The 12,716-nt window shown below is 45.2% G+C and overlaps 1 protein-coding gene and 1 pseudogene across 1 annotated transcript in view; both read right to left on the bottom strand.

Annotated features, from left to right (window-relative positions):
• Positions 1 to 12,199, bottom strand: part of LOC103005321 (sodium/potassium-transporting ATPase subunit alpha-4) — a 30,004-nt gene extending 17,805 nt beyond the window's left edge. Inside the window, 11 exon segments of the mRNA XM_028163874.2 lie at positions 1,502 to 1,633; positions 1,817 to 1,933; positions 2,170 to 2,368; positions 3,879 to 3,980; positions 3,982 to 4,148; positions 7,274 to 7,391; positions 7,616 to 7,750; positions 9,339 to 9,452; positions 10,047 to 10,250; positions 11,813 to 11,872; positions 12,062 to 12,199. Coding sequence (XP_028019675.2) covers positions 1,502 to 1,633; positions 1,817 to 1,933; positions 2,170 to 2,368; positions 3,879 to 3,980; positions 3,982 to 4,148; positions 7,274 to 7,391; positions 7,616 to 7,750; positions 9,339 to 9,452; positions 10,047 to 10,250; positions 11,813 to 11,872; positions 12,062 to 12,199 — 1,486 coding nt within the window.
• On the bottom strand, positions 206 to 306 carry LOC114236436 (U6 spliceosomal RNA; annotated as a pseudogene).
• Positions 12,200 to 12,716: the final 517 nt, after the last annotated feature.

Here is a 12,716-nt window from a genome sequence, read left to right as displayed (position 1 = left end):
ACTGACGAAAAGTCAGATGAGACAAAAAACTATGAATCTGTTTCTTTAACTTTTACTCGTTCAACATTCAGGGTGAAAATATAGGTAATTTGGTTTAAAAAGATCTATATAGCTTTTGTTATTATGGCTTTTTTTAGTTACAAAAATTGTTTTTTCTTGTGACGAAAACTTTTAAGATCTATTCTCTTAAGCAACTTTCAAATATAAAAGTATGGACCGCCTCATGAATTTGCCTGTCATGTGGAGGCCATGCTGATCTTCTCTGTATTGTTCTAGTTTTAGTGTATGTGCTGCTGAAGTGAGCACTATTATGTGTTTTTTAAGACACAAAACCAAGGCTTCCCTGGTGGCGCAGTGGTTGAGAATCTGCCTGCCAATGCAGGGGACATGGGTTTGAGCCCTGGTCTGGGAGGATCCCACATGCCATGGAGCAACTAGGCCCGTGAGCCACAATTGCTGAGCCTGCGCGTCTGGAGCCTGTGCTCCACAGCAAGAGAGGCCGTGATAGTGAGAAGCCCGTGCACTGCGATGAGGAGTGGCCCCCACTTGCCGCAACTAGAGAAAGCCCTTGCACAGAAACGAAGACCCAACACAGCCATAAATAAATAAATAAATTAAAAAAAAAAAAAAAAAGACACAAAACCAAAACTGACTTTTGGGAGTTGAATTTCTTCTCTGTTACCCACACATGATGTCTGACCTTTATGGTAGTGCATGAATTTGGAGAATTCCACTACCCTAAGTAAATCATGATTGTCCCGTACGAGTCAAAGCTTAGCTGCTAGAGCTCCCATCATGGTGATGCCACCGTTCCCTCCTTTCCACACTTTCCTCAGTGTGCCAGGGTTCTCATGTGGTAGGGAAGTACTGAGTTTCTTGTCCCTCACATGGATTTTACTGTTAGGGCCACCACTGTCCCTCCCTCAGCATTTCTCCCTCCCTTGTCAGTCCTCCCTGGATCATGGACAAAATGGCCCTGGGAAAACAGCTTCGCAAACACTCTGGAAAGCCCTGACCGCCTACCTGACGGCAGCTGCTAGAACTGCAGGCATGGAATGAAAAGAAATATTTGATGACTAGTGAGATAAGATGCCTCAGGGAAGTGACCGGCAAATCCAACATATTCTGCAGCAGCAAATTTCACAGTTGCCACAGAGACGCCTCTAACGTGACTTTCCCCAGCTAGCCTTTAATGTGACTTTCCCCAGCCAGGCTTTGCTGCCTATGGACATTTCAGAGAGCACTTTATGACTTGCTCTCTGCACAAGTGGCGTAGCCTCAAGTCTGCTTACGACTGAATGCCTCTTCCTTTATCATCTATGCCTGCATTTACCTGTTTGCCACTTTCCCTTATGGTGAACCTTCCTCCTAACTGGGGTGCTGATTATCCACCGTATCTGTTCTACAGCTCAGACATAAAGGCAAAGGCAAAGCTCCCGTTTCCCCAGATGACAAGCCCATCCCCCACTGCTATTTTCCTACCTTTGTCGGTTCTGTACCTGGTACTTGTTGGTAGAATTAAAGGGAATTTCTGCCACCTTGGGGCTTTTCTCTCTCATCTCCTTCACAGAGCTGTAAGACTGTTCGATGAACTTGAGGAGGGCTGACTCAGAAGCATCCCCTGTTGTTTACGCTGCAGGGATGGGGTTGGTATAATGAGCCCGACAGGCAAGGCACCTGGGCTTGCCGGTCGTGTCAAGGAGAGGAACAGAATGGGGAGGGGTGCTGGGGGCATCACCGAGGGCCAGGAAGGAGATATTGAGGGGAGAGGGCAGGTTATACCCTGGACACTGAGGTACCCTTTACTCCCTTGGGCCTGACACCTTAGCTATGGGAAGGTACTCCTGATTAGCCTTAAGATCAGCCCGGTTGCAGAGGCCAGCGATTCGGGCCAGGATGCACCAGGTATCAGAGCCCTTGGCAAATGAATTCCCTAGGGAGAGAGAACAGAACAGTGAGCAGGGATAGGAGAGCTTAAAGCAGGAGTTTATTCACACCCCTTCTGCGCCCAGATGCTTCTCAGAGACAACATTCCATCTCCTCCACGCCCCCCTGCTCTCCTCTCACTTTGCAGCTACCTTCTTGCTGTCTGGACTCACCACGCCCTCTCAGCTACTCATCACATTCCCCACATCCTTCCACTCTCCGACCGCCAACGCCACTAGTCACCAGTCTGTTCTTCGCTGGTGTCGGCCTCATAGATGGTCCTGTCGAACCACAGGTGGGCGACGGTCATGCGGTTCTGGGTGAGGGTGCCCGTCTTGTCGGAGCAGATGGTGGAGGTGGAGCCCAGCGTCTCCACCGCCTCCAGGTTCTTCACCAGGCAGTTCTTCCGAGCCATGCGCTTGGCTGTCAGGGTCAGACACACCTAAGGCCGTGAACAGCGGAGAGGGGACACGGAGAGGAGAGCTCGGCTGCTCACAGCACTTTGTGTTTTTGGAAGTCTGATCGTTTTTACTGCTCTTTTAATTTTTTATATTTATTTCCCTTTTGTTACCACCTAGTCTTTAGAAACCCCATCTGTGGCTATGGGAAAGGAAATTAGGAAAGTGATTTCGGTTTGTACTTTATGGCAGAGTTTCAAAAAAAGAGTGCTTTCCTTTACCAGGGTATCATAGAGAATGATCTCCTATTCCTCCTGGAATATTCCTCTCCCCCTCGATCCTTTCATCTTTTCTATTCTGTGGCCTCTTCTCCATTCAAGTTCAAGCCACACTTCTTTCTCAAGTTCAGTCTTTCCAGGGACCTCGGTGAGAGCTAACCTTTGATTGTGGCATAAGTTGCTCTGTGTGGAGGAGGGTTGTACCAGTAGTTTAAAAAAGGAATGGGGAGGAGAGAATGATGAAACTGAGAAGGACTGTTGCAGCGCTGAAAATGACTTGAGAAGTCACTTAAACCAAAAGATTTTTGTTGACCATAAATCCAGTGAAAGTCAGGTGTGAGGCAAGGTTATTTTAAAAACGAATGAATTCTTAGGCTGCGGTTATGTACAGAATTCTAATCATGGAGTTATTATTTATTTACACAATATCATGAGTACTAATGTTTTTGTGCTAGTCCAACCACACCCTGGGTATTATTCTCATTTCCATTTTAAGAAGGGTATTGATAAAAGAGAGCATACCCCAAACAGGTGATCCACAAGACAAGGGGTCTGAAGATTGTGTCACAGGAAGAAGGGCTAAGGGAAAAGGGATTATATGACCTCTCCCCTGGAGAGTTTGAGGGGACATAATGGCTACTGTCAAAGATCTAAAGGGTAGGTTTGTAGAAGACAGAGAATTGACTTATTTTGTATTTCTTCAGATGGGAGAACTGGGACCAAACAGGGAATCATATGTCTGCCCAACATAATGAAATCTAACTAGAGCAATCCAACAATGAAATGAGGTCAGATAAAAAGGGGTGGGCTTCCCATGACTAGAAATCATCATCATCGCCTACAGATTTTATACAGGATATTCGGCATTGGTTGAAAGGTTGAATTTACATGGGCTTGGAAGTCCTTTCCAGTAAGATTCTATAATCCTAAATTAATCTTCTTCTATGAACCGATGAATAAATTGAGGCCCGGAGTGCAGTGAGTTGGCCAGGTTCTCCAGCCAGTACACCCAGGACTGGAACTCACTCCCGGTGATTGATTGATAATCTATGCTTTCTGCATCGTAACTCACTTCTTTTCTCATTAAAGAGAGAAGGCACCAGAAAATAGGGGTGAAGGAAGTCAGTGTAATTTGGGAGCTCAATGATTTGACATCTTGAATACGCATCAGAGTACTCTGCACTGGAGAGTTTCAGCCACGAAAGAGGTACTAGTGATTTCATTCCTTTGGGGTTGTTTGTCTGCCCTGGGGCCACACTCCACCCTAGCTACTCACAGTGACGGTGGCCAGCAGCCCCTCAGGCACATTGGCCACAATGATGCCAATAAGAAAAATAACAGCCTCCAGCCAGGAGTAGCCCAAGATAAGCGAGAGGCCAGAAGAAAGTGACACCGAGGAAGACGGCCACTGCTGTGATCAGATGGATGAAGTGTTCGATCTCTGCAGCAATGGGGGTCTGGCCCACTGCCAGGCCAGAGGTCAGCGAGGCAATTCGGCCCATCACCGTGGAGTCCCCTGTGGCAATCACGATGCCCCGGGCTGTCCCTGTGGATGAAGGGGGAAGTCTGAATTGGAAAGGCTGTTGGGTTTGGTTCCTACAAAGAGAAAACTGTCAACAGTCAAAAACAAGGTGGAAACTCAAGGTCCTCTGAGAGGTTATAATGTTCTACTGTCTTTACATTTCGTTTATGCAAGTGAAGGTCTCCTCATCTGAAAAATCTCTGAAGAGGTTTCACAGTTCTCCAGAGATACCCAATTTTATTGCCTAATTGCCTTCACTGTCAAGAAGGTCTTTGTTACACCAATCTAAATCTCTTCCATTGCCTATATGTTTCTTATTTTGTCCTCAGCAGCTGAAGAGCTTCTCGAGCCCCAGGAATGATGGTTACCCTTCTGCTAGAATCCTATGTTCCAATATCTCCCCGTCCTCTAACACAGGGCTACTCAATTTGCCGCCCCCATCCCCAGGAGACATCTGGCAAGGTCTGGAGGCATTTTTGGTTGTCACGACTGAGGTTGCTACTGGCACCTAGTGGGCAGAGAGCAGGGGTGCTGCCAGGCATCCTGCAACTCACAGGACAGCCCTCCTCTCCCGCTACCACGAAGAACAACGCGGCACAATTGTCAGTAGTGTCGAAGCTGAGAAACTCTGCTCTGACCGAGCCTCTTCCCTGTTTTGCTGGCTGGAGCCAGTCTGCCCCCTGCTGGGTGGCACAGGCCATAACACGGCCCCTGAATCAGAAGGGGAACTTGACACACCCAGGATGTAGGACACTCGTGTAGCTTGAAATGAGAGGCCCCACAAGGTTCTTTGCTCAAAATAATTCTACCTGCTTTACCATAATGGCTGAAATTCCTACCATTAAAGTTACAGTCAGAATCACCCAGAAAAGCAACATATTATAGAAATAGCACTTATTTTCGAATCAGAAGGACTCAGGGCTAGAAGTTCAACTTCCAATGTACTAGCTGTTCACCCTGGGGCAAGTTACTTAAACTCTCTGAGACTCAGGTTTCCTCATCTTTAAAACGGGATAAAAGCATCTACAAAGCTGTGAGAATTAAATGTTTTTAAAAGAACCTAGAACAGGGTTGGGCACATAGTAGGCACTCAAATATTTGTTTCTTTCTTTTCTCCATTTAGATGAATTTAAGGTCTCCAGAAGGATGGCTAGAAAATCACACATATGCCTTGCAGGGTAGCTCTAATCTGGCAGCTCCCACGAACATCATAGCATGGAGCGGCCAGTCCATTTTCAAGGTCACCTTCAGCATTATGAGTCTGAGAGCAGGTTCTGCTCCGACCGACAGCAGACGAGTGAGGTCACTGCTATGTGAAGAGTGGTTCTGGAACGGCTCACAGAGCGCCTCACAGAGGCACTCTGCAGGTGAGCAGGAAGATACTAAAATAATTGAGAGGTGCTGAGAGGGTTTATTTTGGCAGGGGGTAGGGGTGGTTAGGGTATGGTGTCACTTATAGTCATTTTGTGCCATGGTTTAATCTAGTTCTTCATTTTTCTTCCTTCTGCTATGGTTTCCCCAGGCTTGGAGAGACAGGATTTAATAACTAATCCCAATGTGTCTAGGGAGGGGGAAGGTTGATGTCAACCTTGGGGAAGGTTAAGAAGGCCAAGCCTCCCATATTCCAGGCTAGACTGACTTCTTCCTATGTCTTCTATATAATGCCAGAGAAATAGCTTACCATCTCGCCCCTACCCCCCATGAAGATGCATGAGAACCCAAAGAGAGATGTTTGTACCAGCAGTCCCGTCAAGGGCCACAGTGATGAAAGCAGAAAGGCAAGGGCCTAGAATAAAGGTTAAAGTGACACTACCTGTTTGCAGATTGCACAGGGATTCCTCAGTTTAAGAGTCAAGAGCTCCCTCAACCAAGCTCCACCCTCTTGGTCACATCTTGGGTCCCTCTAGTCTCCTATTAAAGTCTTCTCTATTCTAGTCAGATCGCTGTTTCTTAGATGGAATTCCATCATCCACTTTCCCTGTTATTTGAAGCATATAATTTGTTGATGAAAAGCCTACATTGGAAGGACAAATCTGAGCAAATTTCTTCCTAAAATTTAGGAATCTCATGTTTTTGGAGGAAGCTTGCTAACTTGCATCTTTCTGTTCAATCAAGTTAAAAAAATTTTTTTAATATATATTTTATTTTCTAGTTGGATTCTTCTTCAGTCTTAATGGTACTCTACTCCTTTAAGCTATTTCCAAATTAAATAATTTTATTACCAGAGGGGTCATTAGCAAGCTTTATTCCAGGGGAGGTTCTGTGGAAAGAGCATGGGCTTTGGAGACAGACCTACATTAGAATCCTTGATCCCCCTTTTTTCTGTTGAGTTGTGCTCTTGGGTGCTGCATTTAATTTCTTTGAACCTTGGTCTTTCATGTGTAAAATAGGAATAATATCTGTTGTATAGTCTTGTTAGAATCAGAGATTTCTGTGGCACTTGACACATACTAGGCATTCAATTAAAGAATAGCTATTTCTTAGACACCCAAACATTTATTCTTAAGCATAAATGATGGTTTTCATGTGTGTTCCAGAGAGTTTTGCAGGCCTCCTTAAGCAGAAAGGATGAAGGAGAGGTTGACATAATGATATTGAGCCCATTGGTACCACTTTGGCCAGAGCTGCCTCCCAGTTCAAGGATGCCCTAGATTCTAGGAACAAAGCCAAAGGTGTGAGTGGCACCTCTGCTAACTCAGATTTCCAATGCCAGTACCCTCTCTTGGGACAGTGAGAAGTTAGGGCTTACTTCAGGAGAAGAGTGACCTAGCAGAGCTGAATAATTTTCCTCCCTTCTGTGCTATTTTCAGCTCATAGAGCATAGTCCATTCACTAGATAGAATAAAAATAGCTACAATTATAGGGCACTTACAGTGTGTTAGGTCTTGCGCTAAGCATTTTATTATGTATTATCTCCTTTAACCCACATAAAAATCTATGGAGTAGTGACTTTTAGTATCATCAGTGTACAAATGTGGAAATGATGGCTTTGACCTTTCATCAAAGTTTGTATAGCTCATGAGGGATGAAGAACGTAGACTATTTACTGGCTGTTACCTTCCCTTCTGCCTTTAGAAGATAGAAAGGTCTGGAAATCTTTGTTTCAATCTTTGCTTTTGAATCTAGGCTACTTATGATGCGATATTCACCTTCCACACAGTTGGTGGAGAAGAAGCAGATATTTTGGGTCTCCAGAGGGTTCTCATTGGTGAAATCAGAGGAGCGGGATTGGGGCTCTGACTCTCCTGTCAAGGATGAGTTGTCCACCTGGGATGGGAGAGAGGACAGGTCATGGAAAAAAGCACCAGCATCATCATTATTGACATGCAGAGAGAAGCATAAACTTACACACCACTGTAACCTCAAATCTGCACTTGTGACTTCTCAAGGTTCTGAACAATAAGATCATATTTTTTTGAACTGAGTCCAGGTCACTGCAGTGCTCTAAGACCATACTTGGCCCCCTTCCATAGCGTTTCACATCCCCTCACCTTACATCCTTGTGAAGAGATAAGCCGGATGTCAGCAGGGATCCGGTCTCCCCCCTTCACTTCTACCAGGTCTCCTACCACCAGGTCTTGTACAGGGATCTGAATCTTCTCTCCGCCTCGGATTACCAGAGCTTGCTGTGGGAAGATAGTGTAGGGTCATTTCCAAAGCTTTTTGCTCCCCTCATCCAGTTCCTGGTCTCTTTCCCTCTGACTCTCCTTTCTTACACTGTCACCACATTATTCTCAAAGGTCTCTTGGGTAGATTGCAAATCCTTACCATCGCTGTCTACAGGGCCCCTTGATGCTCCTCTCACTAAACTATGAGGTCTATCTTTCCATTTCTACACTTGGGCTTGGCTGTATGGCTTGCTTTGGCCCATAGGACATTAGCAAATGTAGTGCAAGCAGGCGCATAGAAAGTGCTTGCACACTGTGGCTTGCCCTCTGCCACCATATTGAATGTGCTCAAGCTACCCTCCTGGAGGGAGAAAGATGACAAGGAGAGAGGCCCCAGCTGTCCATGACATCTCAGCTGAGGCCCCAGACAATGGAATGAAGTCTTCCAAGGCCACCCAGCACCAGCCAAGGTCAGCCCAGATCAGAAGAACAGCCCAGCCACAGAATTGTGAGAAATACTATGTTCATTGTTTTGAGCCACTATGTTTCAGGGTGGCTTGTTTAGCAGCAAAAACTGATAGTCTCCAAACTCCTACTTCATTCTACCAAAACGTTTCCCACTAAACTCTTACCCAAGGAAGGAATTAAGATATGTTGACACCAAAGGGAGAAGAAGCTCCTGGGCTATAATGCTAGAACATGATCGTGTCATTGGGAAACTTTGGAGCCTATCCCTTTCCAAGTTTTCAAGCCCTGTGCCTAGGAACCCCCTTCTACTGTCATATTACTTCCAGGTTCTTTAGAAAAGTTTTATTTGAAAATAATCTAAACTTTCAAAAGAGTTGCAAGAATAAAAATTGTACCAAGAACACCCATAAAACCTGTACCCAGATTCATCTGTTAGCATTTTACCCCATTTGCTTTGTTGTTTGTTCCCTGTCTCTATATATGTGTGTATGTAAATACTTTTTTTCCTGAACTATTTGAGGGCAAGTTACACACATCATGATCTTTTATTGTACATACTTCAATGTGCATTTCCCAAGAATTAGGATATTAAATAACCATAATACAGTTATCAAATTCAGTAAATTTCACATTGACACAATACTTTCACTTGCTGTCTGCATTCCAGTTTTGTCAATTGACCCAATATATCCTTTACAACATTATTTCCTGCTCCAGCACAGGATTTGGTCTAGGGTCAGATATTACATTTAGCTGTCGTGTCTCTTTAGCCTCCTTCAATCTGGATCACTTCCATCGCTGTTCTTTGTCTTTAAGGCCATCCACATTTGAAGAATCCACCCTCCCTTTGCCCCCACCTCCTCTTTTTGGAATAGAACCCCAAAAGATTTGGGGTTTCAGATTATGCTCATTAGATTCAGATCATGCATTCCAGACCAGACCACTTCATGGATGTTATTGTGTTTTTCTCAGGGTACTTTTAAGGCCTGATAGAGTAAAACCTAAGTGAATGTCACCCTCATTACCAGCCTCACTCAGTTCACTCACCGTAGGAAATAATTCTTCAGGGGACATACAAATCATGTATTTGGCTACATTCTACACATCCTCCCACTCTATCCTTCCACATGAATCCTACCTGAGGTACCATGGTCTTAAAAGATTCCATGATCTTGGAGCTCTTGGCCTCCTGGTAATAGGAGAAGCAGCCGGTGATGATGACCACGACGGTTAGTACAATGCCGAGGTACAGCTGGGGGTTGGGAAACAAAGGGCTCATCAGTAGGTCCTTTTCTTCCTCTTCATCCTCAGAAAGTCAGCTTGCAAGGGTAACAGCTGTTTTTCCAGGTGGAAGAAACCATGGGACTCGGTGGGAGAGCAAGGGGCTGAGAAGAGTCTGAGATGGGCCCGGTTCTCTGGGCTTCCTTGTGAAGGAACCCGGAGCTACAGTGAGGGGCCAGCAAAATCCCAGGCCCGAGGAAGCCTGTATCTTCCTCTCCAGGAAGGCTATTCATGGGGTCGAGTGTGGCTATTGAGGGAGATGGAGAGGAAGGATAGGAAGAGATTAAAATTCTATGAAAGAGAATGGACAGCAAAGTGCTTTGATGACCAGTTGGGAAGATAATCAAAGGACAGCAAGTTTCTGGGGGGAACGTTATATCTCAGGGAACTGAATCAGGAGCTATCTAGATAAGAGGGAAACCAGGAAGGACCAAAGCTTCCTTAGAAAATCCTGGGAGTATAGGGATTTGGGTCAGAGGACTTCAGGAGTGCTAAGTTGCTGAGCAGAAGAGTTTCAAGGGCTAAGCAGACACTGGGCTTGGCAGTAGTAGTTGAACAGACTCACATTATCTTTGGTAGGGTCTTCATGGAAATATAACTGGATGCCATAGGCCACGAAGCAGAGACCGGCACCAGTCCACAGTAGGAGGGAAAAGCCGCCAAACAGTTGTTTACAGAACTTAACCCACTCTGGAGTGGTAGTGGGTGGGCTAAGTGTATTGGGTCCATCTCGAGCCAGGATTTCCTGTGCCTCTTCAGGGCTATGGCCCTGTGCAGAAAAGAAATAGGAATGGATGGAGAACCATGAAAAGAAAAGCAACTGTAACAAAGGAAAACCTGGCTTCAAAACTCAGGTCTGCCATTTATTGCGCTAGGATAAGTCTAGAGACCAGTGAAGTTCTCTGAAGGTCATCCTGGAAGTTCTTCCTACATAAGTGGGATTCTAAAATTTGCATTATAGAAGGATCTCATTTAGTCTCCTTACATAGGAAGAAATTTTAGTTTATGGGTTGACTCACAAATCTTTTGAACACCTATCTTGGGCCTGGTACTGTGGTAGGGTACCAAAGCGAGTAAGAATGATCCCTACCCTTATGGAGCTCCAGCTCTAATGAGGAGACACATATAAATGATTTATAATATAGTGTGCCAGGCTAATGGAATGATGAGATACGATACATAATGTTGATAACATATGGACCTCCACACTTCGACTCTTTAACTTAGAAATAGGAAAAAAATACCAACTAAATCCAACATGAATGTGTAGATCCTCGCTCTAGCCTTGTGCATAAGCTTGTGTGCTTTTTCCTCTTAGTGAAAATGAGAGTAGAACCTACCAGAGGATAGTAAAAAAAGAAAACCAAAACGCTTCTTAATTCCCATCAGCCACTCCCCAACCTCCCCCGGAAAAACATGCAATTTTAATAAAAACCGGACCAGTCTCCCATGCTCCTCCTTGGTTACCAGATGGTCATCCCAAGTCCCTCTAATGAAGAAATTCTAGAGCTAAGAGGAACTTACACTTTGAGGGCTTTTATTTAAGTTTATTTGTGGTCATTGTATTAGTGGTTATAGTAGCAGCAGCAGCAGTAATAGTGATAATAGCAGCAATAAATGATTTTGCTGTTGAACCAGCAGTTCTCAAAGTGCGGTCTGGGGATCCATGGGGTCCTGAGACCCTTTCAGGTGGGGTCCACAAGGTCAAACAATTTTCAAAATAATACTAAATTGTTTGTCTTTTTCACTCTCATTCTCTTAAGTATACTGTAGAATTTTCCCAAGGCTACAGGGCACATGATAGCACAATAGAGTTAATGCTGAAAATATATGAGAATCTAGCTGTCTTCTATTAAAAAACTAGACATCAAAGAGATTTGCAAAAATGTAAAATGCCACTAATTTTTTTTTGTTTTGAAAAACATAGTTATTTGTCGTAAAAATATTATCTGTACTAATATATAATGGTTGTTTATAAATGAGTTAGGAAATACTTTTTAATTTTCTCAATTTTAATTTCTAATATGATAAATATAAGTACATGTAATCCACATCAGCAAAAGCTCTTTGGGGTCCTTGATGGGTCCCGAGGACAGAGGTTTGAGAAGTGCTGCCCTAACCCATCCTCATTCTCTCATCTAATCCTGAACTCTCTTTGGGTAGTTATCATTTCATCTTTTTCTGAGTGTGTGTCCTTGGCTGGGTGCAGGTTAAGGGTAAGAGCATTGACCTTGACTTTAAGGGTTAGATTTCTAGCCCTGCTTTTGTCCTGGCAGCCTCAAGGTTGGGAATGGAGACCCTCTGCCTCCCTCAGGGAGTTCCTTCACTCACCTTGGTTAGGTCCACAGAATATTTGGTGCTCAGCTCGTCCAAGGTTAATTTGTGATCATCCTGAGGGGACAGTAGAGTCATTGAGGGACAGGGGGTGACGCAGCATTTCTAGGGGAAACATTATGGGGAAGAGAGGTGGCACTGGCCTGTGTGATCAGTTTTCAAGGTGAGATGTTAGAAGCCTGAGGGTTGAGAGAGATTTTTGGAGGGCAGTTTGTCAGCACCCATTTCGGGTGTTCTTATCATGACCACTTCCTTCTTCAGCTCCTCCATCTCTCTCTTGTTTTTCCTCTTCATCTTTCTTTTACTCATTTTAGGACCCTTAGGTCTTGGGCTTGGATTCTGCTCATGAGGTGTCACGGTCCCTTTTCTCCCTCCAAGCCCCATGGCCTTCCCTGGATATGGCTGCCCCAGATCAACTGGTGGGAAGAAAGCAAAGAGAGTGAGGGGGGTGAGGGAATCAGGTGGAAGGAAGGGGGAGAGGGGTGAGAGGAAGAATGGCTGAGGGGTGGGGGGAGGACTGAAGGAGAGAGAGGGAGGGCGAGCGGGTGGGCAGCGGTGAAGCCCTAGATGGGGGAGGAGGAAGTGTCAGGAAGGAGGGCACGGAGGGATGAGAGGAGCCTGGGGCCTGAGGTACAGGAAGGAGAGGGGTGAAGAGAGGGAGTCGAGGAAATGAAGTGTGGAGAGTACTATGTGCCTAAGTGATGAAGATGCTGCAGGGGCCGGAGCAGGTGGGAAGTGCAGTGGGCTTCAGGGCACGCTGGGAGCTCCCCCCAGCACCGAGGCAACACCCAGGCCTGTTGTCACAAAGGCCTCAGGAAAGTTCTAACTGAGAATCCACAAGTCTCAGTCTCTGGGTTTGAGAATGATTGGAGAAGTTTCTGCCACAGAGAGAACTGCAGTC

The sequence above is a fragment of the Balaenoptera acutorostrata genome, chromosome 1 (genome assembly GCF_949987535.1).
Source record: "Balaenoptera acutorostrata chromosome 1, mBalAcu1.1, whole genome shotgun sequence".
Lineage (NCBI taxonomy): Eukaryota > Metazoa > Chordata > Mammalia > Artiodactyla > Balaenopteridae > Balaenoptera > Balaenoptera acutorostrata.
Note: the sequence above shows the minus strand (reverse complement) of the source record. Positions and strands in the feature narration are given on the sequence as shown.